The 25,244-nt window shown below is 44.9% G+C and overlaps 1 protein-coding gene across 1 annotated transcript in view; it reads left to right on the forward strand.

The window, feature by feature from the left end:
* Positions 1-7,144: 7,144 nt before the first annotated feature.
* The window catches only part of AGPAT5 (1-acylglycerol-3-phosphate O-acyltransferase 5), a 1,254,587-nt gene continuing 1,236,487 nt past the window's right edge, over positions 7,145-25,244 (forward strand). The window contains exon 1 of the mRNA XM_069606103.1: positions 7,145-7,651. Within this exon, the coding sequence (XP_069462204.1) occupies positions 7,433-7,651 (219 nt within the window). The 5' untranslated portion in view covers positions 7,145-7,432. The remainder of the gene's footprint in view (positions 7,652-25,244) is intronic.

The following is a 25,244-nucleotide window of genomic DNA, read 5'->3' on the forward strand; positions in this document are numbered from 1 at the left end:
GACAAGAGGTTGAAAGTGAGGCAAGCATCACTTCATTCAACAGAAATTCCAGACAGAGTGTGGCAGAAGCTAGGACTCGACTTCAAAGGCCCACTGGAGCCGATGAGACCTGAGCACAAGCATGACATTGTGTTAATAGACTACCTATCGAAGTGGGAGGAAGTGGAGTTTGTCCTGGACATTACGTCTTCCAAAGTGATCGGAGTGTTGAAGAACATCTTCCAGAGAGAAGGTTTGCCCAAAGAATTGCTCACTGACAATGGTGTCCAATTAGTTTCTCGAGCGATGGACACATTCCTGAGGGAAACAACATTTACCAAGTAAAGATAGCGCTGTATCTCCCACAAGCAACTGGCTTGGTAGAACGGGACAATAGGTTCATCAAGGGAGCAATTCCACAGTCAAGGAGGCAGTGGCAGCCCACTGACTAACCCCCAACGGGATCACCAACGTGTCCCGTTTCGGATGCTAAGAGGACGTAGAGCAGCGTCCACATTGGTTCCTCCGTGGATGTCACAAGTAAGGGAAGATGATGATGTCGACATGGAGGAATTGGTATGGAGAATGAAGAAGAGCAAGGCACTCATGAAGGAGTCCGATGACATAAGGAGAGTGTCCCATGTCAGCGGGATTCGAGAAGGAGAGTGGATTAAGATAAAGCTTTCACACACAGACCCCGTCTCAGGGTCCAAATTCAGCAGACCTATCTGGGTGTGCCAAAGGGGCACCAATCACGTGCACACTCAGAAGATGGAACTTAGAACTAGTGATGCTGTTTGTGAGAAGTCTCAAAGAATCATCGGCCCACAGCTTGGGACCAGGTGCACGAAGGCAAGGAGAAGGGAGAAGAAAGAAGGATCAACAAAAGACCACATACTCCGAGCAAAGAGAAGTAGGAAGTCAGGAGGGGCAGGAGGAGTGTCGCCAGACACCCCACGAGGCGGGAACGGAATGTTAGGAGGAAGCCGAGGACCCGGAAGAGAGGAAGGAGAACCGAGAAGGTCGATCACAGAGGGAGAGAAAGAGACCAACACATTTCACAGACTTTATTATTAAGTAGCATCACCCATTTTTATTTTCCAACAAAAGGTAGTATGTGTGACGTCCCGAGTTATGTATAGCGCACATGCGCGAGCCTCGTTGTGGCCCGCGCATGCGCGGCGGCAATAAAGTGCGCCCGTGCGGCAGTTCCCGCCGGGACGCGGACGAACCAACATCGCGTCCCGCGTACTCCTTGTGTGCCTGCCTGGATGCCTGTGTGTGTGGGTCCCTGGGGCATACATAACAACTGGCGACGAGGCGGGATCACTGCCGCAACGTGCGCCCAGCACGGGGGTGCAGAGGAACAACAAATCCGCGTTGCTACGCAGTGACACGGAGCGGACCCAGCAGCAAAACTCCACGTGGAGTGGCAGTAGCGGCCTGAGAAGGTGCTCGTGCGCTGCCACTTCAAGAAAACACGACGAATTTTTGGAACTCCGACCGCCCCCAACAATCTGGGGACGATCACAACGACGCAGACAGCACAACACGGTTGCGCAGAGACCAAGGACCGGGAAAACAGCAGTCTGAGGTACGTGGAACCCCATCCCAGTCAGGTTTGCGGCCTCCAAATTACCGAGAGGTGCCTGTGCGACCTGTGAGGATGGCGGAAAGTGATGGGGAACCAGAAACTGCGACACGAGTGATAAGGACTCAACAGGGGTCGCTACTGCCCATGCAGGAATTTGATACCTCCGGCCCCCCGTCCAAGCTAGGACCCCGGTGGCTACTATGGGTGAGGAAACTGGAAATGTATTTTACAGCCACAGGGACCACCGATGATGACTCGAAAAGAGCGACGCTCCTATATTCGGCGGGGCTGGAGGTGATGCGCATATATGAATCACTCAACCTGCGTATAGTCACATACGCAACGGTAAAGACTGCATTGGAGAATCACTTTATTCCCCAGTCAAATGTAGACTATGAAAGATTCCTGTTTTCCAAGGAGAAACAGCGGGAGGAGGAATCCCTGGACCAATTCTGTGCAAGGCTGACACTAATGGCTAGCGCATGTCGCTGGGACAACGAAGAGTCGATGATACGACACCAGGTCATCCAGGGCTGCAGCTCAGGCAAGCTGAGACGGCAAATATTGAGGGAGCCAGGATGGTCACTGCAACAAATCCAAGACAGTGGCCGAACCTATGAGCTGGCAGAGTCCAGAGGGGCGACCATGGACGCAGCAGTTCATCCCAGCACACGGGATGTAGCATATGCCATGAACAAGTGGCCCAAGTCAAGAGACAAATGGACCCCAAAGTCATCCGGAAACAACACCCCTACCACTTCTGGATCTTCCTGCAGGTACTGTGGATATGACCTGCCGCATACGGAGGAGTGCCCAGCCAAGGGTAGATCCTGCGGAAGGTGCAACGAACCAGGTCACTATGCACGCATGTGCCGTGCCCCCGCTCCTGTGCCGGCGCAAAGAGGACCCGCGAGAGTACGAGGTAGCGGCTTCAGGAGACAGCGGAGTATCGCGGCGCTGGAGCTAGAAATCCAAAAGCTACAGCTCGCCGAGGAAGAGGAAGAAGACGAAGAAGAGGAAGACGAGGTCTTCTTCATCTCGAACATTGCATCGGCGAGCAAACGGAAAAGACAGCCCAAGTGCGAAGTGAACATACTGGGGGTGCCAACTCAAATTCTCATCGATACAGGGGCATCAGTGTGCGTCCTCGCGGAGGAACACTACTTGAGACTCCCAGGCCCTCCAACACTGGACAAGTCCATGGCAAAAATGTTCACGTTCGGGGGGGACACCCCGTTGCCTCTCAAAGGGGTGTTTGTGTCACCAGTGTCAAAAGGGGAAGTCTCGATCAAGGCCAGATTCTTCGTCACAGATGTCAGCCCACACTCCATACTCAGTTGCGCCGCATCTGAGGCACTAAACCTCGTCCACTTCGCATACGAGGTGTATCAGATAGACTTTGAGACACTGTTTAACAAATTCTCAGGCATCTTCGAGGGAATTGGGAAATTGAAAGCGCCCCCGGTGCGCCTCCACATCGACGAATCAATCAGGCCCACAGCCCTGAAACACCGGCGGATACCTTTCCACCTCAGGGAAAAGGTGGAGGAAGAACTCCGGTCTCTCGTCAGCATGGACATCATCGAGAGAATAGAGGGGCCGACGCCATGGGTCTCCCCGATTGTGGTGACGCCCAAACCGAAACAACCCGGGGCGGTCAGAATATGTGTGGACATGCGACTGCCCAATGCAGCGATTAAGAGGGAAAGACATATAACACCGACCCTCGATGACATCATTGGAGAACTACAAGGCGCCAAGGTCTTCTCCAAACTGGACCTGAGAGCAGGGTACCATCAGCTCGAGCTCCACCCTGACTCGAGATATATAACAACATTCACGACGCACGATGGCCTTTACCAATTCAAACGCCTAAGCTTCGGGGTCTCGTCAGCCGCCGAAGTATTTCAAAATACCATCCGAGGGGCCCTAGCAGGCCTCAAAGGCGTGTTGAACATGAGCGACGACATCCTGGTGTTCGCGGCCTCGGAATCGGAACACGTGAAGAGGCTGGAAAGCACTCTCCAAAGGCTGAAAAGTTTAGGCCTCACATTACATCGGCAAAAATGTGAGTTCTTCAAGGACCGTGTAGGTTTCTTTGGCTTCATCTTCCATGCAGCGGGTGTATCCCCCGACCCAGCCAAAATTAAGGACATCAGGAACGCGGCCGCCCCACAATCCCCCACCGAGGTGAGAAGCTTCTTGGGGATGGTAACATACTGTGGGCGGTTCATCAAAGGGCTAGCGTCAACGGCAGAGCGCTGACGAGGAACGACACAGCGTGGAAATGGGGCACCGAGGAGCAAGAGGCATTCCAGACCCTGAAGACCGCCCTGTCCGATGGCGACACCATGGCGTATTTCAACCCTAGGGTGGAATCCGAGGTGGTGGTAGATGCGAGCCCGGTAGGGGTTGGGGCGGTACTACTGCAACCGGACGAGCGTGGCAATATGCGTCCTATTGCATATGCAAGCAAGGCCCTCTCCACCACTGAAATGAAATACTCACAAATCGAAAGGGAAGCGCTAGCCATCCTGTGGGGCTGCCGCCACTTCCGCCTATACATTTTGGGCAAACCTGTTGTGGTCGTGACGGACCACAAGCCGTTGTTACCGATACTAGCCGGTGTGTCATCGAAACCACCACCCAGGATCGAACGGTGGATGCTGGCGCTAATGGAGTGTGGGGTGAGACTGATATACAGGCCAGGCACAAACAATCCGGCTGACTATCTATCACGTCACCCCAACAAAGAGGATCCGGATACGGACATTGGCGCGAGCGACTGTCACGGACTGCTGTGTCAAGTGGTGGAAGGATCTCTTCCGACGGCGATATCGAGGGCAGTCGTATCGACGGAATCGACCAACGACGAGGTCTTCGACATCGTCCGAAGGGCAATAAGGAGCGGTGACTGGAAAGAGGTGCTGAGGGACAATTCGCGCCGACAAGAAGCGGCCCAGAGAGACCTCCAAGCGCTCTGGAAGGTGCGTGAGGACCTCTCCATCTCAGACGACGGGCTCATACTGAGAGGCCACCAAATCGTCGTGCCACGGACGCTGAGGACTCGGATGTTAGAGCTAGCGCACGTAGGCCATCAGGGAGTGGTCAAAACAAAGGCACGATTAAGAGCCAAAGTATGGTTCCCGGATTTGGAGGCAATGGTAGAGAGCTTTGTGAAAAGATGTCTAGCGTGTCAGGCCGCGACCCCCGGCGACAGAGCTCCGCCGATCCAGTCCATGGAACGCAGCCAAAAACCATGGGGGACGGTACATGTGGACTTCGGGTCAACAGGACGGGGCATGTACTTTCTGGTTGCGGTGGACCAATGGTCACGTTACCCCGAGGTTGAGATAGTTGAATCAACGGCGACCGAATTCTCAACTAAGGCACTAGAAAAGATGTTTGCCACACACGGGTTCCCAGACCTCATATGCTCAGACAACGGCCCGCCATTCACGGGCAACCAATTCGCCTCCTATCTCAAAGAAAGAGGAATTCAACATCGCAGGGTGTCCCCACTCTGGCCACGGGCCAACGGGGAAGCCGAAAGGATGATGAGGACCCTCAATAAAGTCCTACGAATATCCGCCAGCAGCGGGGCTGACCTGGAGAAAAAGCTTGTGGAATTTCTTAGGGAATACCGCACGACACCTCACCAGTCCACGGGAGTGGCTCCCGCGGAAGCACTATTTGGACGATGCCCAAGAGGACTGCTACCGGAGGAAGAAGGTCGAACACCCGGAGTTATTGACAATGAGAAGGTTCGGGAAGAGCGAATCAGGCGCAACGAAAAAGAAAGTGAACGACGAGGTTACAGGAAAAAGAAGTGCGGGTAGGGGACACGGTGTTGGTCAGGAATCGACACCCGGAAGGCAAACTGTCCCTCCCATTTGAGCCACGCCCGTGGAAGGTAACACACGTGAAGGGCACGATGGTAACGGCGGCCTGTGATCGGGGGACTGTTACAGGCAACCGGTCATTCTTCAAGAGAGTTGAAAACCCCGTCGAGAATGGAGCACCGGAGGAAGACACAAACACGGAAGAACCACACACCGATCAAGGCGAGAGCGGGCACCAAGCCCCAGCGGGAGCCGGGCTCGGCTGTCCCACGCAGCCTGAGACCCCACCGCGATATCCAGTCCGCCGAGAGCGGAGGCTGCCAGGATATCTCAAGGACTATGTCCTGGACTCGGGAGACTAAGCCGAAGGGACCTGATGGGACGTAAGTGTAATTGCCAAAGGCTGTGTTCAAAGCCATCAAGGGCATTGGGGACCAGGCACCCCGTAAGGTTATGTTCTATTTTAGTTAAAGTTGAAAAGGGATGTGACGTCCCGAGTTATGTATAGCGCGCATGTGCGAGCCTCGTTGTGGCCCGCGCATGCGCGGCGGCAATAAAGTGCGCCCGTGCGGCAGTTCCCGCCGGGACGCGGACGAACCAACATCGCGTCCCGCGTACTCCTTGTGTGCCTGCCTGGATGCCTGTGTGTGTGGGTCCCTGGGGCATACATAACAGTATGTAGGGCGCACTCTCGCAAGAGCATGCCCGACTTCTCACGAGAGGCCAAAAGGTGAAAGTAGTTGCGCAGCGCGCAAAATGACATTCGCAACGAGGGCAAAATGCCGAAAGCACTGCAGACCCAGTGCTCTGACCAGCAGGCAAGCCCCCATCCCATGCATGCCTCCCACACGTACTGCAACCCCACTTGGACACTCACTTCCTATGCCACAGGACAATAAGAATCACAGTGACGCAACTGTGTGTGAGCATTATTACTAAATTTGCAATAAAGGCCGTAGTCACACCAGATCGTGTCCATGTGATCATTGGGGGAGGGACCACAACTGGGATTTTTTCTCAAACAGCGGGAGAACACGTTTTTCCCATTGACTTGCAATGGTGTTCAGGGTTATTTTATGCATAGAAAGTAAACAATAGCAAACATTTGTATAGAAAAATCAGGAGTATCCTGCCTAAAGCGGGAGGATGTATGCCTTTGACTTTCACCCATCATCATTACTGTTTGCAGCAATGTGACCTCCCTGGGCAGAAGGAGGGGGAGTTTGCTCGTTCTGTCTTTAGCGCTGTATCCAGTGCTTAATAAATTCATTGGGTATGCTGCAAGTTACTGGTTTATTGCAGTCAAATCGACTAAGCTTGGGTATTCATTGAGGAAGTACTGTGACGAAGAAGAAGAACGCAGGGGTAATATCGATTACCGGCATGTAGTACACTAGAAACTGCCCTGAGGAGAACGCTTTCAGGTGTGCGTGAGCACGACACCGTAGAACTTTCAATCCTATAAATGCAGGTTGGTTTTGTATGCTGAAGGAGGCACACATGGTGGACGTTATCAACATCATGTCACTGCCACATGTTTTCCACTGAGCCTGCGATTGGCGGCTCAGCAAATAGTATCTTGTAACTGTCATGACGCAAGGGCTTACAACTAGACTGTGTAGAGGTACTGATGTCCCAGCGCCGACCATGTTAGGTGTGAGTAAACGTAACAGTGTATAAGAAGCTGTAGTCTAAGCTTCTCTCTTCCGTAGACTGATGAGGACTTTTACCACACCTAATATGGCCGCCATCGTAACATGGCCACGACTGTGAGAAGACTGTCAAGCGTACTGTATGAAAACCTGAAGAGGGAGTTGCGCGCACATTGACACACCTCCACACGCTGACAGCCGCTGCTAGGGTTCATGCTGCGGGCGAGTCCAAGGCTGTGCACAGAGAGGAACACGAGGCAAACAGGGGTGGGACAAGGACCCAGAGTTTGGTGGTGTACTGAGCCCTATCTTCCCTGCCTCGAGGTTGACAACGATCCCTTCATCCCGCCTCCTACATTGGCACCATGCTGCTGTCCCTGGTGCTGCACACCTACTCCCTGCGCTACCTGCTGCCCACAGCAGTGATGATGGGCTCGGCGCCCACCTACCTCTTGGCCTGGGGGGTCTGGCGTACCATATCCTGCCTCCTGCCCTCACGTATTTACCATCAAGTGGATGACAGGCTATACACTCTTTACCAGAGCATGGTGCTCTTCTTCTTCGAGAACTACACCGGCGTGCAGGTGAGTGCGGGTACCGTACACCCACCTAAGCACATTATCCGGATGTCACAAACACGATACGCAACACCCGACCCCCCACTGTGGCAAAGGACCACTTTCCCAGAAACACGTCAGGGTCACCCCCCAGCATGTCGTTAGCCTCGGACACACCCATCTTATCAGGATGACCTATCCCCGACTCTGCGATCTACTTGTGTTTAAGATGCAATGTACTATTTATAGAACTGATACTTAACACGTTTTCATCCCTTGTTTTCCCATTGCGGAGCCCCATGATGTATGTGCAGACTCTCCCGAATGAAGGTCATGTAGCCCCACACCTCATATATGCTGGCTACTGGGGCCATAAAGCATTCCTTCTAGATGCGTCACTTCAGAGTGCGACCCGTTAAAAAAAAAACGGCTATGTTGTCATGCTAGACATTTCGATTAGTTTGACGGAGAGCTGGGAACTAGGGATAACCAATTTCCTTTTCCGTGTGCTTGCTAGTCCGAGTGAGACGTGTGAGATTAAAAGGGAGTGCTATTAAACAGAGTGAAATAAGTATAGGAACTTTCAAACTTGTTTGTAAGGACACAACGAAACCTCGACTGCGAGGGTGGGGAGGTACTAACGCCTCAACTGAAGGGTGAGGGCTACATTCAGCGGCTTTGTATGGCCGGGGAAATCCTACTTGTATGGGCCCTTTCTTGTTCTCCCAAAGCAATAACTGGGGGATGTGGGAAACGGTGCGAGATTGACAGGCATTGTGAAATGTAAAGCACTTTGAAGTTTGGGTCAGTGACATTGACCTAAAACATGATCGAAATTAACATTTTTAATGATAACTGTCAGCATGATGGTGCTGTGGTTGTGAAGTGTAATTGGCGTTGCTAGTTAATAGTCCATGATGCATGTCCAGCTGCATTGCAGCATAATTCCATCTAAAAGAGTGTTGCGACAATTGGAGTGTCTTGGGTATCAGTGGGCAGTCGAAGCGAAAGTCCCCAACAACCTACTAGATATTTTTGTGCCATAGCATAATCAACTTGCATATATAGCATCAGTTAGCCAAAAGTATAATATGGCATACAATCTGGAGTAACAATGTGTTTGATGAATATAAACAAATGCTACCAATGTTTTCAAAGTGAAAAGGGTTGTTCTAAGTTGTTATTGGGTGATCTTTTGGGCGAGGTAATGGTATGGTAACAATAATCAACTCAAAATCATTATACCTTCCACCACCTGAAGACTCAGGTCTACACTACATTTCCTTAAAGACTACACCAAGTCACCTCTTCACACTTCTTAAATACCACTCTGGCAGATAGGTCAACAAGTTTACATTAGCTGACCGTAGCGCATATTAACTACTGCACCAGACAACTCTCAAAGTATCTAAACCTTGCACATCGAAGAGAGACCTTACTTTTCAGATCTAGACAAAAACATTCCAATAAAGCAAACTTGGCCTGCTCCTGTGTTAGTCACCTACTTCGTCTCTCGCCAATCTTGAAGCTCCAAGAAACAGTGAAAATGGCAAAAGCTGTGCTGTACAAGACCTAACAACATAGTAAAATGGGGGGTAGCTAAGGGTTTCACTCATTTCCTGTGGGGCAGATGTCTGGCCAGCCAAAGCAACTCTAGTGCTGGCAGCATAATGGGAAGAGAGTATTGTCGGCTCTGCTTCAGACAGTCCGCTATACTAGAATTTTTGGTGCCCTAACTGGCTAGTGATATCTGCCTTTCAAATGAAAGTAGTATGCCTGGTACTAACTGAGGTATGATGTAATTGTAAGTGAAATTCTTAAGGGCCGCTAACAAATTAGCACCAGGGGACACACACTTGTTACCTAAAATCATTAGATCTGCGCAATTGAAACTGTTTTTAAATTTTTGTATAGTGTGATCTTCATCCCTTCCAAGGACTCCAATTTTTGCAGTTAAGTTACAAATAGATTCAATTATCGGCACAAGGACACGCACATTTGGTAAATCAGTGAGGCTGGAATTTTAACCCACTCTGCAATTTAGGCACTTGACCAGATACCTTCTGAGTTCTAGTTGGTGCACATATGTACGTTTTGGCTTTCAAGGGCTACACAAATATTGTGTAATAGAATTTACGTGCAAAATACACAAATCACACAGTAAAGGAATCCAACCACATGTGAACAGCGTTCAAAATTGCTGGGAGCTATTTAGCTCCTGCTTCTAGCCTAGAAGAGCCTAGTTAGCTTTAAACCAACAGCCACCAGGAGCTACTTTTGGCTCCTAGGCAGATGTCCTATATGACATTAACTTTGATCATCTAAAAAATGTTAATAAAGAAGAATTGCGACATATCTGGTGCACATGTAAACGTAATGGATCGTACATAATGGGCAAAAAGTTTGTGTGCATCTTTTGTGGAAGTTAGATTTGCGGTGCACTGGGTACTGTTCCTGGTTCCTCAGCAGTAGCTCCTGCCTACTGGGTGATGCCCGACACCCAGGAACTAGTTTTAGCTCCTGCTCATTGAATCTTAATTTCGAACCGTGTGTAAATTGTTATGGAAACATATTAAGCCAAAATACATTTTTTAGTATTGAATTTTTTATTAGAATTTGTTTTAGTTGTTACAACTTTTTTTCAATGTAGGAGTTTGTATACATTTACAATCTCATGATGTGGATCGACAATAGTATTTGAATAAGCCAATCATAGACTCATAATTACAGTTTTTAAAATGAGCAATAATGGTAAAAGCTGAAGAGTACAAAACAATAACTTCTAGACATAAAAGATTTTTCACATTATCGTTTGTTCATTTGTCTCACCAGAGATGGTGATTATGTCATTGCAATTAGAAATGAACAAATGGCATTAAGAGAATAAAATGATAAGTTACAACCATAATAGATTCTTTCTTTGAGCATTATTGGTTAGTCAAATATCACATTTAAAATCATAAAAACAAGATGGCAGTGATTAAGAAATAATATGAACGCAGTATTATTAAAAACTAATTCTCTGATAAATGTAATGCTACTAGAAATGTTACTGTCGATCTGTTAATTGAAACGTTGGATGTGTTAAATATATGTATCCACCTTAGATTTTTTGATAATGACCTAAACTTGCTGAGATGTCTGAAATAAGATTCTCTTCGTAATTCTGTGAGTGCAGAGCATTCCGTTAGCAGATGTTCAAGTAATTCTTGATAGTCGGGGATTTTTACAAAATCTACATGTCGTATTTAGATTTAGGGATTTATTGTAAATAGCTAAACTGGTTTTGGTGGGCTATAAATTGAGGCGTAATCTTAAAATAGAATGTGCATAATTGGAATCTGGGAATTGGGTCAAATATGAGGGCATCTGATGGAGTGATTTCAGCAGGAAGGTTCTTAGTTGAAATGTTGTGCGTGTTACATGTTTCCCATGTGAGTCGCCAGAGTTTCTTCTTCACCTTGTCAGGAAATTCTGTTAGCAAATCGAGGGAGATGTCCGCATCATTGAGAATAGTGAGGCAGTGGGCTTTCCATGTTTGTAGCGGGCTGTGTTAGTTGTGGTGTCGCTTTCAAAACTAGTTGCAAAGTGCTATTGGTGGATAGTGTTGAAAGACATTTTCTGTAAGAGGATAAAATTTGCCACGCTACCATTGCTGCCGATGACGTTAGTCCGAGCTCGTATCTGATGATAGCTATTGGTGTGCTGGATGGGAGAGCTAAGCTTTTTTTTCCAGTACGTGCCTTCAAGAGATTCACATTTTGGGGAGTTGGCTGGCAATTTAGTTTGGGCTCCATAGGTGATTATTGGTATTACTTTATGCCTATAGAAGATTTTGGATGGGTTATGTGAGAAATTGCCATATTTCACTTGGATAGCTTTTCCTTGAACTGCAAGAAGTTTCATTCTCGACTTAGTTCCTTTTTGAACGGCAAATCGGAAGCATGGGTATTGTACCAAGGTACTTATACCTCGTGATTTGGGATAGGGAGGCTTCAGCAAGTGTCCAATGGAATTTATACCCACTCTTCTGCATTTTGTGATGGAAGACTAAAGTATTTGATTTCTGCGTATTGATAACTAAATGGTTGTCGTGGGCATATTTATCCAGCGCTGCAAGCTTCCTTTGTAATCCTATAGGTGTTCTGTGCAGGTTGTCAGCGTATAGAAGCCAGGATATTTCTTTTGCGCCAAGCTTCGGATGTAATTGATATCAAAATTAAATAATATCGAGGCGAGTCCTGCATTGGTCGAAATCTTGTTGGAAAGTAAACCATCATTGGTTAATTTCACCTTTACCGACTTGCCTGTATAAAATGGAAGAATTAGATAATGTGTGTGCTGGGCAGTTGGCATTAAAACATTTTTCCCATAAAAGTTCATGTGAGATAGTCGAACCGCCCGCTTAAAATCAATAAAAGCTAGAAAGACCGGTTGTTTGTTGGACATAGCTTGTTTTTATTTGCTGATAGAATAGTTAGATTTACTAGGGTCCCTATTCCTTTGATGAAACCTGACTGGTGTTTATCAAACAGGTTATTAGAATTCATCCATGCGGTAAGGTCACGTAATAGGAGTCTAGAGAAGATTTTGCCTGGAACATCCAGGTGAGCTATGGGCCTATAGTTGATAGGGTTGGTGCGGTCTCGTTTCTTAACTAGGGATTATAATTGAGTCTCGCCAAGATGGGGGAATGAGGCCCATCTTGATCATGTTGGAGAAAATTATCTGGAGAATGGTTGCCCACTCGGGCGGGTGAGCTTTAAGGGTGATATTTGCTAATTTGTCAGGGCCGGGAGCTCTTGAAGAACTCCATTTTTGTTATGAGGAGGATTATAAGTAGTTTGTCAAATACTTGTTTTGATAGATCTGGGATGGCGGTGACGGGGTGGATGTTTCTGTCGTGGGTCAATTGAGTAGGGACGAAAAATGTTTGGTCCAGGTCTGCTCAATGATAGTATTTAGTGCCAGTGATGATGTAGCACAATAGTTCGGTTTCTTCAGGAGGTTCCAAATTTGCGAGGCTAATTTAGCCATTATGGCTGAGATCATTTGTTCTGCATTTTCTCGGTTTCTTTTGGCGATAATCTGTTTGATAACATTTCTGTAGTTATATTTTCATGTAGTTCTTGTTTTGTATGTGTGAGGGGCGGCAGCTGTCTCATGGCATGTCATAGTTTTCTCTTGAGATCATGAATGAGTGGGTCATAAGTGTATTTGTGTTTGAAACCCGGTAGGCTTCAGGTGGAGGATGACTGAGCAGTCGGCATAGTTTTGTAAGATTCGGACTGTTTTCTTTTTAATAGATTCTGAGAGCTGGGTGGTTAGCAGTTTCAGTTTATATGGTTGCTAGATCAGGCAATTTCTACCTTGATTAAAGGCTATTGGGTGGTTGCAATGTTCAGGCAGGGGTGTCATGTGAGCAGCCCACCTCACTTGTAGGATTTGATGGTCGCTTGCTGTGTTGGTAATTACTTTGAATCCTGAGATCTGTCTGACAGTGTGTGTAGAGATGAAAACATAATCAAGAGTTGCACACACAGTACCTCTTGACCAGGTTGGGGCTGGAGGTATGTCCTGCTCAGTTGTTCCATTGAGCATGATGAAGTCTCTTATTTTCATGAGCATCAGCCCCTTGTCAGCTCGATTCGGGTTGGCTTGGTGTTCGCCACAATGCAGTTGGTGTTGATCTCCAGCTATTATGGTGGTAAGAATCTGTGGGTCAAGAAGAATGAGGACTAGCATAGATTCGATGAGGGTTAGAAATGGAACTTTATTAGAGGCTATGGGGTTCCAATAGATATTTGATTGCTGTGTGTGGATAGAGGGGGTGGTGGAGTCGATTTGTCAGTGATATTTTTACTAATTGTATTCCAGGGTGAGGGGAAGTCCAATTCTTTTAGGTGGATTTGCGAGTGGAGTTTGACTGCTATTAGTAGGCCAGCGCTGGACTTCATCTAGCGGATTTGATCCCAGGCTAGTTGGAAATCTGGCCATATGGGTTGTACGGTGATCCAAGTTTCCTGGAGGAGACTATCATATGAGTTTAGGATTTTAGTTTTCGAGGAGAGGAGATGCGAGAAGCCTCTCATGTTCCATACTGCCAAGGAGCACAAGTGAGGATATTGTTCCAAGTTGCTCTAGCTAGAGCTAGTTCGGTTTGAGGTTTTCATGGCTTGACAAAGCTATGTCCATTTGGATTTCGGACATAGCATTAGATTCTGTCTGGGTTGAGATCGTGTTTGCTGATTGGAAGAGACTTTGGGGCAATTGCACTTGCAGAATTCTTGTTGGGCTGGTTCAATGTCAGATTGTGAGTGTTCCATGAGATGAGGTGGATTTGATTGTGGTTTTGATTGCCTATCATACCTGGTTTCCCGATGTAGGGGGTCGGTCTGATGAGCTTGATCTTCATGGTCTAATTTTGGCAGTGGTTGCTATTTTTGCACCTGCAGATTAAAGCCAAGCAGTTTTAACTCTAACTTTAGTCTGCCATATGAGATTTTTCACAATTTTGGATGGAATGTTTAATTGAACTGTTGATGAGTCAATGAAGCTAATTGCTTTGATATCTTGTGTTCTAGTTGTGAGACGGAATGGAAAGCTGTTAAGGGGGAAGTTCTGTTGAGATAAGGATCAGTGTGAAATCTATGTAACTTTGTTATAGTTAGGTCGTCTGATTCTAATATAGCAGTTTCGATGGGGTGAGAAATTATGGATAGGGTTGGGACACTGCCTGGTATTCTAGGAGTGGTTGTAGGGGGACAGTCTGATGGTCTAGCCTGGCTTGTGTCTGTTTTCATCTGTGTTGCGCTCATGTGAAGGGATGGTTGCATTCTTTCTATTTTGGCTCCCTTTTGGTCTACTGTCTTGAAATTAGCGTAGTGGACATCTCGATTAACACCAAATATTTGTTTAGCCTTATTCACGAGGGATTGAGGATGATGTAGGCTCTGATGAACAATGTCTACAATGGGGAGAGAGGAGACAGAATAGACTTGAGACGTTCATGAGTTACTCATTGGTGGTGTTAGAGTCAATTGGGGCAACGTTCACAGGTAATTAACTGGCATTGTCAGTGTTTACATTTGAAAGTACAAAAAAAGTTCCCTAGTCGGGAACTCGCGTCCCCTGCACACTATCCTTTGTCTGGAAAACCAGACCAATAATTAGAAGTGTTCAAACATGACATTAAATCAATTTATATATATTTAGAAAAAAAAGTTCTTGAAAGAAAATTTCTCAAACAGACAGTTTTAGGTCACAAGAAACCATCTTCTTTTTATTCATGATGACGAAGTCAGGAGGGGCCCAACGCGTTTCGAGTGCATCACACTCTTCATCAAGGGCAATAAGTGATTTCTAAAGAGAAATTACAATTTGTGCTTACATTAGTGTTTAGACATAATTTTCAGCATAATTGAGTAAACAATTTTGACAATATATGTTCAATACATTAGTACCATATATCTGCCTATACAGCATCTTGGTATTTGTGGTTATCATGTTTCCCATCTTTGAGCATTCATCATAACCATTTAGATATTCTAGTAATAGAAACCTCAATGTTATTGATTTAGTTCTAGTCTTTACAAGGAAAATTCAAAATGTTAACATAATATTCGCAAAAAAATTAGGTGAATAAGAATTCCTAACTGTAGTAGTCAAGTAGCTAAAGAGAAGAAATAATGGTGTGTATATAATAAGCCTAAAAGGAAAAAATGGAGGAAGATTCTAACCTTGTGATTTTCAATCTTTAAAGAGCGCTGTCAGCAAGCTGATAACGGGGTGGAATAGTCCTCTGGATAAGAACTTCCATTTTAGTCCGCTAAGTACGGCTGGGGGCTTTTAAGGCTTCTGCTTCCCAGTGCTGTCTGTTAAATAAGGCCAGAATGGGACTAGGTTATTTAATAAAACTAAATAGGATAACTACTTTAAAGTGCATAAAAAGGACTTACATAGAAGTCTGGACATTCACTCCTTGTGTAGAGGCTGCGGAAGACCCAACTGGATCAGGCTGTCAAGTCTCCGTGTGTCCCGTTCAGGTCTAAAGTAAAAACGGTAAGGGCTTAAATTAATCTACTGTGGACATCGTGGGGATGGAGTCCACAAGAAGGTGATTCTAACTAAATGTGAGGGATATGCTCTTACCTTAAATACGTAGTACAGGCCCATGGAGTCAGGATCCCTCAGGATAACTGGACTCCATGTTGTTTGTACTTACGTTATTTATGTGTGTAAGGGCCATGACATCATCACGCGCATGCGCGTGTGACGTTAATGCCCGACTTTGAAAAATGCGTATTTTAGGTTTATTATTTGAATAATAAACTGAGTGTGTACAAAACACTCATAGAATAGGGATGAGCATGATACTCCCTAAGTTAAACAGAAATGCGGGAGCTGTTATGATACACCCAGACGTTTCGGTTGTTTACCTAGTGACGTCATCACGCGGAAAATGTGAATGACGTCACATGTCAACATAATATGAAGCACCAAGGACACAGAATATACACAGACACCAACTTAAAATAATCAAAGACTTAGCGGAGGACAACTCTCTGACAATCAAACAGGCGGATAAAGGGGGAGCCTTGGTTCTAATGGACACTAGCCAATATAACACAGGCTGTCTAAAACTTCTCAATGACAGAGATACATATCTCCCTTTGGACAATGACCCCACAAATGAGTTCCGATCGCTCGTTCTACAAGTGGTGGAAAAAGCTAGTACTAATGATTGGATATCGGACAAGACTGAAGACTTCTTGATTAATAGGAATCCTATGATTCCAGTCTTTTATGGATTACCAAAGATCCACAAAAATGCCAGAGACCCTCCATTCAGACCAATTGTGGCCGAAACTAATAGCATCTTTCAACCACTAGCGGTATACCTTGACACTGCACTTCAGCCTCTAGTAAAGAAGATCCCCACGTATTTAAAAGATACAACCCATTTTTTACAGACCATCAGATCAAAGGACATAAATTTCCCTAACCAGTTGTTGTTTTCTATGGATGTCAGCAGCCTATATACCTCAATCCCTAACAATGAGGGAATTGCAACTTTGGAGTGCTTCCTACTAAATAACGATGAAATCTCCATCCACAAAACTTTTGCGATTGTATAAAATTAGGTTTATTAATTCAACAACTACTTCAGGTTTAATGAGCAGTATTACATGCAAGTCTCGGGGACATCCATGGGCTCAGCCCTGGCTCCATCATACGTGAACATTTTCATGTTCAATTTTGAAAAAACACATGTCCTGGAACATCCACAATGGAAGAATAACATACATTGTTGGCTAAGATACTTAGACGACATTTTTGGAGTCTGGAATGGTTCAGAACTGGAATTGATGGAATATTGGCAATACATTAACCTTTGCAATCCAAGGATCAAGTTCACCATTGAAATCGGTAAACCACAAGTAAATTTCTTAGACGTTACAATTGAATGGAAGGACATGGAGCTAATCACATCCATCTTCAGAAAACCTACTGACGTCAATAACTCTCTGCATTATAACAGCTTTCACCCAAGACACTTAAAAGAGAATCTCCCATACAGTCAGCTCCTACGAGCCAAACGTATTACTTCAAACACAGAAAGACTTCAAACTGAATTTGAAACCATGAGAGCAAGATTTCAAGAACGAGGCTTCCCAGATGAAATAGTAACTCAAGCCATTCAGAGGACTGAAGCCAATTCCCGTGAGACACTGCTTACCAAACAAGATACCCCAGCAAAATCCAACCCCCTCTATACATTGAAGTACTTGGGACAAAGCTTTCAAATCAAGAAAATCATCAACAAAAACTGGGACTTGATAAAATCAGACCCCAACCTCAATCGACTTTTTCCATCGCCTCCAATGCTGGCTTACAAGAGAGGCAGAAATTTACGAGACACCCTGATAAAAGCAGAGAAACCAAAAATATCGACCCAAAGACTTCTTACCAGACAAAAACAAGGGACCTTTCCCTGTTTAAACTGCCAACACTGTTCCAATATCATAAAAGGGGACCACATTAGACATCCCAACAATGGGAAAAAGATTCCATTAAGAAGTTACGCAACGTGTGAATCCAAAAATGTCATTTACACGATAAGATGCCCTTGCGGTAAATACTATGTGGGTAAGACCAGCTGACGTGCGAAAGAAAGATGGACAGAGCATAAGTCCCAAATCAGGACCAAAAACTTGAAATCACCAGTATTCCGACACTTCAGAGATAATAACCATAATATCTCTCAGATGAGATTTGCCATTCTGGAAGTCATACACCCCCCATCAAGGGGAGGAGACCTACCAAAACTACTAGCTTGGAGAGAGCTTTTTTGGATACACAAACTCGATGCCATGTCCCCACTAGGACTCAATGAAGAATACTACCTAGGTCCATTCATTTAAAAACAACAAATCCACATTCTTTACAAAATGTATGTTTGAAAACATTTTTTTGGGTAACATACTCCAATCCAAATAGCAATTTTTAAGAATGTGAACCTGTTCTATAGGTCAGGTGAATTGCAATCGGCATCCGGAACAATCTTGTCCATAGTGGTTGCCAACTAAGTCCCCACCTTTTGATATATGTTGTTGTTGAAAAACTGTGTTTTTTTCCCTTATAACGGATGATGTTAAGAATGTGAACCCTGGGTTGGACAGTGTACTCCTATGTTTTTCAACATGACTCCCCATTCTTGACTATGAACATGAATGATTGCACTATGCAGGATGAAACATTTGAGATGTTTTACATGTGGATATAAAAATAGGGATTCCATCTTAAGTTAACTCATCTTCCATGGACCCTTAGTCACATCCAAAAAGCATTAGAGACTGGTTACATGCTGCCCTCAAACTCTTTCTTACAGACTCTTTACCTGAATTTTTACTTAGTTATTCTTATTTACTCACATTCCTTTAAAATAAGTCAAGAGAGAGGTTGGGCGTTGGTTCGATCCCCCTCTCCTATTTTTGAGCAATTTATTATCCCCGTTCTCACAAAGGGACGGCTGATGTTGACATGTGACGTCATTCATGTTTTCCGCGTGATGACGTCACTAGGTAAACAACCGAAACATCCGGGTGTATCATAACAGTTCCCGCATTTCTGTTTAACTTAGGGAGTATCATGCTCATCCCTATTCTATGAGTGTTTTGTACACACTCAGTTTATTATTCAAATAATAAACCTAAAATGCGCATTTTGCAAAGTCGCCATTAACGTCACACGCGCATGCGCGTGATGACATCATGGCCCTTACACACATAAATAACGTAAGTACAAACAACATGGAGTCCAGTTATCCCGAGGGATCCTGACTCCATGGGCCTGTACTACGTAATTAAGGTAAGAGCATATTCCTCACATTTAGTTAGAATCGCCTTCTTGTGGACTCCATCCCCACGATGTCCACGGTAGATTAATTTAAGCCCTTACCGTTTTTACTTTAGACCTGAACGGGACACACGGAGACTTGACAGCCTGATCCAGTTGGGTCTTCCGTAGCCTCTACACAAGGAGTGAATGTCCGGACTTCTATGTAAATCCTTTTTATGCACTTTAAAGTAGTTATCCTATTTAGTTTTATTAAATAACCTAGTCCCATTCTGGCCTTATTTAACAGACAGCACTTGGAAGCAGAAGCCTTAAAAGCCCCCAGCCGTACTTAGCGGACTAAATTGGAAGTTCCTATCCAGAGGACTATTCCACCCCGTTATCAGCTTGCTGACAGCGCTCTTTAAAGATTGAAAATCACAAGGTTAGAATCTTCCTCCATTTTTTCCTTTTAGGCTTATTATATACACACCATTATTTCTTCTCTTTAGCTACTTGACTACTACAGTTAGGAATTCTTATTCACCTAATTTTTTTGCGAATATTATGTTAAAATTTGGGATTTTCCTTGTAAAGACTAGAACTAAATCAATAACATTGAGGTTTCTATTACTAGAATATCTAAATGGTTATGATGAATGCTCAAAGATGGGAAACATGATAACCACAAATATCAAGATGCTGTATAGGCAGATATATGGTACTAATGTATTGAACATATATTGTCAAAATTGTTTACTAAATTATGCTGAAAATTATGTTTATGTCTAAACACTAATGTAAGCACAAATTGTAATTTCTCTTTAGAAATCACTTCTTGCCCCTGATGAAGAGTGTGATGCACTCGAAACGCGTTGGGCCCCTCCCGACTTCGTCATCATGAATAAAAAGAAGATGGTTTCTTGTGACCTAAAACTGTCTGTTTGAGAAATTTTCTTTCAAGAACATTTTTTTCTAAATATATATAAATTGATTTAATGTCATGTTTGAACACTTCTAATTTTTGGTCTGGTTTTCCAGACAAAGGATAGTGTGCAGGGGACGTGAGTTCCCGACTAGGGAACTTTTTTTGTATCTTCTGTATATCACGCAACCTAGGTGTCAAGGTTCCATCCTTCTCCTCTGCACCTTAAAACACATCCTCAGATATACTAATTTTTCATTTCATTGCAATCATACCGAATTCATTTTTACATAGGGTGTGCTTGTGGTGTCAGTTCTTCTCAGTGTTTACATTTGAGACAGAATCATGCAAGTTACCTTGAGTTGAGCCCAGGAGGCACGACAGAGGGAGAGCAGAAGTCTTGAGCTGGATGGGCCGCTGGGAATTGCAAGTAACTTCATCACCAGTGCCAGGAGGAGTTATGCTAAATTGCTCCTCTTTTCTGGGGATAGTTTAGGCTTGCAATGAATTTCCTGGATTTTTGCTTGGAATTCTTTTTGCTTTGTGCAGGCTGATTATTTTTGTTTGTTTGTTTTGCGATTCAATTTTGGTTGGGCCAAGTTTCTTGGATTTCTTTCTTCTCTGATTCGGGTGGAACAGTTCGAAGATTGGGTTTTTAGGGTCAGTAGTCTTTTTTTACGATTTCCTGATCAGCATGAGGCTTAGGTGAGATTAATGATTAATTTGAGGGTGCGTTCGTAATGACAGGTGGATCTGATGGTGCTGTGCTGGCGGCTAAATTGCTATCCGTCCCAGCCATTGGGGGACTCAAGGTAACTTGGTAAGGCACAGACAGATCCAGATGGGTTACAATATGACTGATTCTTCGGAGTGATCCCACCATCCCAACTCTCCAAGCAAGCCAGTCAATTTTTGACCTGAGCAATTGTAGAATGGAGGTGTGATCAGATAGTTAGTTTGTTTTCCACAGATTCGTACAGTTTTGTCAAGGTGAGGATACTTGTATTGATGGCAGTGAGGGTCGTGTCGATGGACAGAGAAGTGGGAGGAGGAAAGCCAAATGATGGTCTCGGCGTGGGTTTGGCGAATGAAGCTACTAAGCAGGATTCAGAGAATGACGAGGTGATAGTCACTGGAACCTCTTTGTTGGTGTAGAGGTTAGGCGAGTTCGATAGTCTAGTAGGAAGTTCGTTTGTGTCGTCTTGAGATTGCGTATCACAGTTGGTGTTCAGAGGAGTTTGTGTGGAGTGACCTAAGGGATCAACAAAGGGAAATCTTCGAGGGTGATATTAATCATGTGGGGTGTTGGGGAGATTCTCTGGGAGAAGTGTGTTGCAATAGTTGCGAGTAGAGGGGGGAATTTGGGAAGAATCGATGGTGTGTATAGTTGCTAGCGTTTGGGGGCATGGCGAGATGACTGGGTAAGCGTTTGGATTTGTATAGAGTTCTTGGTACTGCTCGAGTGTTGCTGGAGACGGGCATGCTTGCAAGGTGGTGTCACAGAGAGTTGTGGAAGGATCTATGGCTTGCAAGTCTTGAGTTGATGCAGAAGGGGGTGGGACAGTTCAGGCCACTGTTGGTTGTTAGTCGGGATATTTCTTAAAGAACCGTCTTCGATTGCTGAGCAGAAGTGTCTGATGTCCGAATTGCCCATATGCATCCACTTCTGTGGAGGAGCCCGCAAGTTGGCGGAGTTCAGGTCTTTGATTGCAGATGGTGGGTGGAGCATTTGGTGTTGGGTAATTAGTGCGGCAGCCTGCTGGGGCATGGTGCTTGTTCGGTATGCTGTCAAAGCTGAGAAGAAAATTTAAATCTAGGAGAAGGGATAGGGGCGGGTTGGTTTAGAAGGGAATAGGGGGATGCTTGAGGTTTAAGGATGCAGATGGCACAGCGGATCAGCGTTCAGCTGTCGGCACTCGTCTGATGTACTCCGCTTGATGTGCACAGGCACCTCATTTTTAAGACGGTCACGTGACTGGCGGGCGTGGCTAGGTAGAGGAAGGAGAATTAGATAGTAAATTAGGGTTTTATAGGCAGAATAAAGGTCCATAAATGATATGAAGAGGTAGTCCAGATACCTAATGGTCAATCCAGGTTGAGTTTGAAGTAGGTTGAAGTAGGTTGAAGTAAGTTGAAGCAGAGTAGGACAGCGTGAGAAGCTGTGACCAGCAGGTTCAGCTGTCAGCAGTCGTCTATGGATTCTGCTTGATGTGCCAAAATATAATGACCACTTTTTATTTTTCACACCCTGAATCCAAAACTGCAAGTCCTAGATCGCAAAATAACAATGCGGCACTTTAAGATACACTAAAAGAAATTGTGTAATACGGTCACTTTGGTATAGAGAGTTGTATGCAAAAACGTACAGCTTGCTCTTATGCATAGTGTTAAGAGCATTTTACAGTTCAGATAAAAACAAATCCATTATCGTGTCAAGGCAGTAGAAATGATGGATATGTACAAGGCTTTGAATTGCCCATAGGCAATGCGGAAGGGCTGGCCCAACATGCCTCTGTGGGCAATATTTTGGGGGTATGTCTGTCAATTGATGACTTGCTACACTGCACAACTGGTAGTTTTAATCAATATTACAGGCCCACTGTATTGTAAAGTATAATTTAAAAAATGTTTGCAAAAAATGCACTACCAATACTACTGTTTGGAGAAAAAGCGCACATTTTGGGCCACTTTTTTGGTGCCATGGGCGATTTTTGTGTCGCAGTCCAAACCTGATGTGAAATCGTTAAAAAGGACCTGTCCTGTATTCCACATTTAATTGTCTTGAAAACAGACACCAATTAGGTAAGTAACTGGAGCTTTGTGGGGTTTTTCAGTTGGAAATGTCCCATCCATGCCACAGCTAAGGATGCTATTTACCATATGCACACCCTATCTATCCGAATGCCCCCTGTCTCTCTGATCTACTGGTGTTTGGGTGAAATGTACTGTTAATAGAACTGATAATTATTGCCCCATCAACCTTGTTTTCCCATTGCGGAGCACCAGGCTGCATGTGGAGACTCGCCTGTGACTTCCCGAAGGTCGTGTAGCCTCATTTGTTTGCGTCTGGGAGACTGTACAGCATTCCCTTCATATGCGTCACTACAGAGTGGGACCCATTGAATTAGGGACACCCAGGGACTTCGAATTAAAATGTAGGTCGGACTATAGGTGTAGTGTTCGTAGACTAGTGGAGAGAAGGGGACCGGTGATACCAGGTGGCATACTCCTACCCCTAATAATAATAATAATATTAATAATAATTTAGCATTTATATAGCGCTACGAACCCTCAGGTATCTGAGCGCTGCTTATTACCCACGGTGTGTGGTGCTCATTTATCGACCTCAGAAGGATGAAAGGCTGAGTTTGGCACTGCCGGGATTCGAACCTGCATCGGCAGGCTCTGCACTGATGTCAAAGCGAGGGCTCTATTGGCTGTGCTATCTGACCGGCATAAATATCAGCCTTAGAAGAGGAGGCCATCGGGATTGCCATATCGAAGGGTTGATTGAATGAGTTGGTGTAAGGATGGACTGCGAGTGAGAGAAGAGGTGCTGGGCCGTACATAGGCACAGCAAGACACTGTACATAAAAAAACAGCCTGTGCCCTATGGTGGGTCAGAAGGAGGACACCGGCTCTGATTTTTAGTTTTGTTTTATTTACAAAAAGTTGCAAACTCCTAGTTTTCCCTAAATTATAGGTGTTCCTTACCTGACAAACTAACTAAGATGGTCGTCGGTACAAGTATTAAATCTGATTCAGCCCGCTGTCCAAAAACGACCCTTTTCTGACCCTAACACTGTTAGAACAACTAAGGGACAGGAGAAGGACTCCCTTTTCTTGTTGTATGGGTTTTTCCCAGGTTCAGTTCAATGTGGAACTCTTAAATCTCTTTTTGCCACCACTCATCTGTTTATATAGTTTCAGCTACCAGACTCTCCGAGTCCTCAATATGTTCCTTTTGCTTGGCCTCTCTTCTTTCTCTTTGGTTCTTTTACTTATCCTTTTCCTGTTTTAGGATATTTCAATGTTTTCTCTTTGTCCTCACAACAGTCTTTTATTATCATATTTTCATCATGATCAACACAGGGTGTAAAGTCCCAATATTCTTTCTCACTTCTTTTTAGTAATCCTCCTAGACTGAGACGAGTAGCAATATTTCATTAATTATCACTCTCTTGGTATCTTTAATCCTTCTAGTTGACTTGGACGAGTATGAGCGTTCCAGCAATAATTATCACTCTTTTGGTATTGTCAATATTGTTTGTTGACTGTTAAGAGTATGCATGTCCCAGTAATGATGATCTCTCTCTTGTCTCCTTCCTGGGTCTCCCATTTTCCCAATTTTTTCCCCCCCTTTATTTTTGCAACACTTGGTGGAGTACGTACAATACAGTAATCACCAGAGTTATTTAAGCAGTAGCACAGCACAAGTATCAATTTGCCATGTATAAAATGACAAGTAAGTTTATGGCAGTGCATCTTTTGCTAAGTGTACTCGAAATTCCGACAAAGTCTTTGGGGCGACTGATACTCAGTAGTAGAGTGATATACAGTTCTTCTTATCATTCACTCCAGATAACATACTGTAGCCATGCCTCCCATGTGGGCGGTTCCTTCCAAGTCCATTTCAGTATTATCACAGAGAACAATCCCAAATTTAGAAACCTGCGTTTTGTGATGCCCATCTTGCTGGTATAGCCCAGCATACAGTCCCATACAGTTCAATTCAATTGCTGAACTAGTATGTCTGTTGATACATTAATAACTCAGTTTCGGACAAGACCACAACATATGTAGCAAGGCAGCATTCATAGTATGGCATCTAGGGCAATGTTTCACTTTATCAGTTTGAAATAGACCTGTTCTAGAGGGAGAGTAATATAATCAATTGAGAATTTTGATGAATCGGTGATGATTTCCCCAGACAATCTTGCCTGGGTCCCTTCCCATGTGGCCAGCGAAAGGCAGACGCTTTCTGATCCCGATCCTGTGGGTGGTGTTCTGCGGAAGGATCACATGCATGGGGAAGCAAGTCAAGAGGAATGGAAAACCCCTTGTTCAACTCCTCCCCCCCTCCCCCCGAGACCCCAACCTTCTTATTTTTTTAAAAATTCTTTTTATTGGTTTTCAACACAATAACATAACTCCCCTCCCTTGATTCCCCACGGCCCTTTCCTGCCCCACCCTCATTGGGGTCTTTGGAGACTGTTAGCCCAAGCAAGTTCTTTGTACAGTCCCCCCACTAATTCAAGTTCAAATGTTTCAGTTGCTGAGGGCATCATTGGGCTCTATAGTCCTCTCTCAGAACTGCCAAGTCCTCCTCCGGTCTTTGGCTAATCTTGGCAGGTTATT

The sequence above is a fragment of the Ambystoma mexicanum genome, chromosome 4p, assembly GCF_040938575.1.
Source record: "Ambystoma mexicanum isolate Mex_15411 chromosome 4p, UKY_AmexF1_1, whole genome shotgun sequence".
Classification (NCBI taxonomy): Eukaryota; Metazoa; Chordata; class Amphibia; order Caudata; family Ambystomatidae; genus Ambystoma; species Ambystoma mexicanum.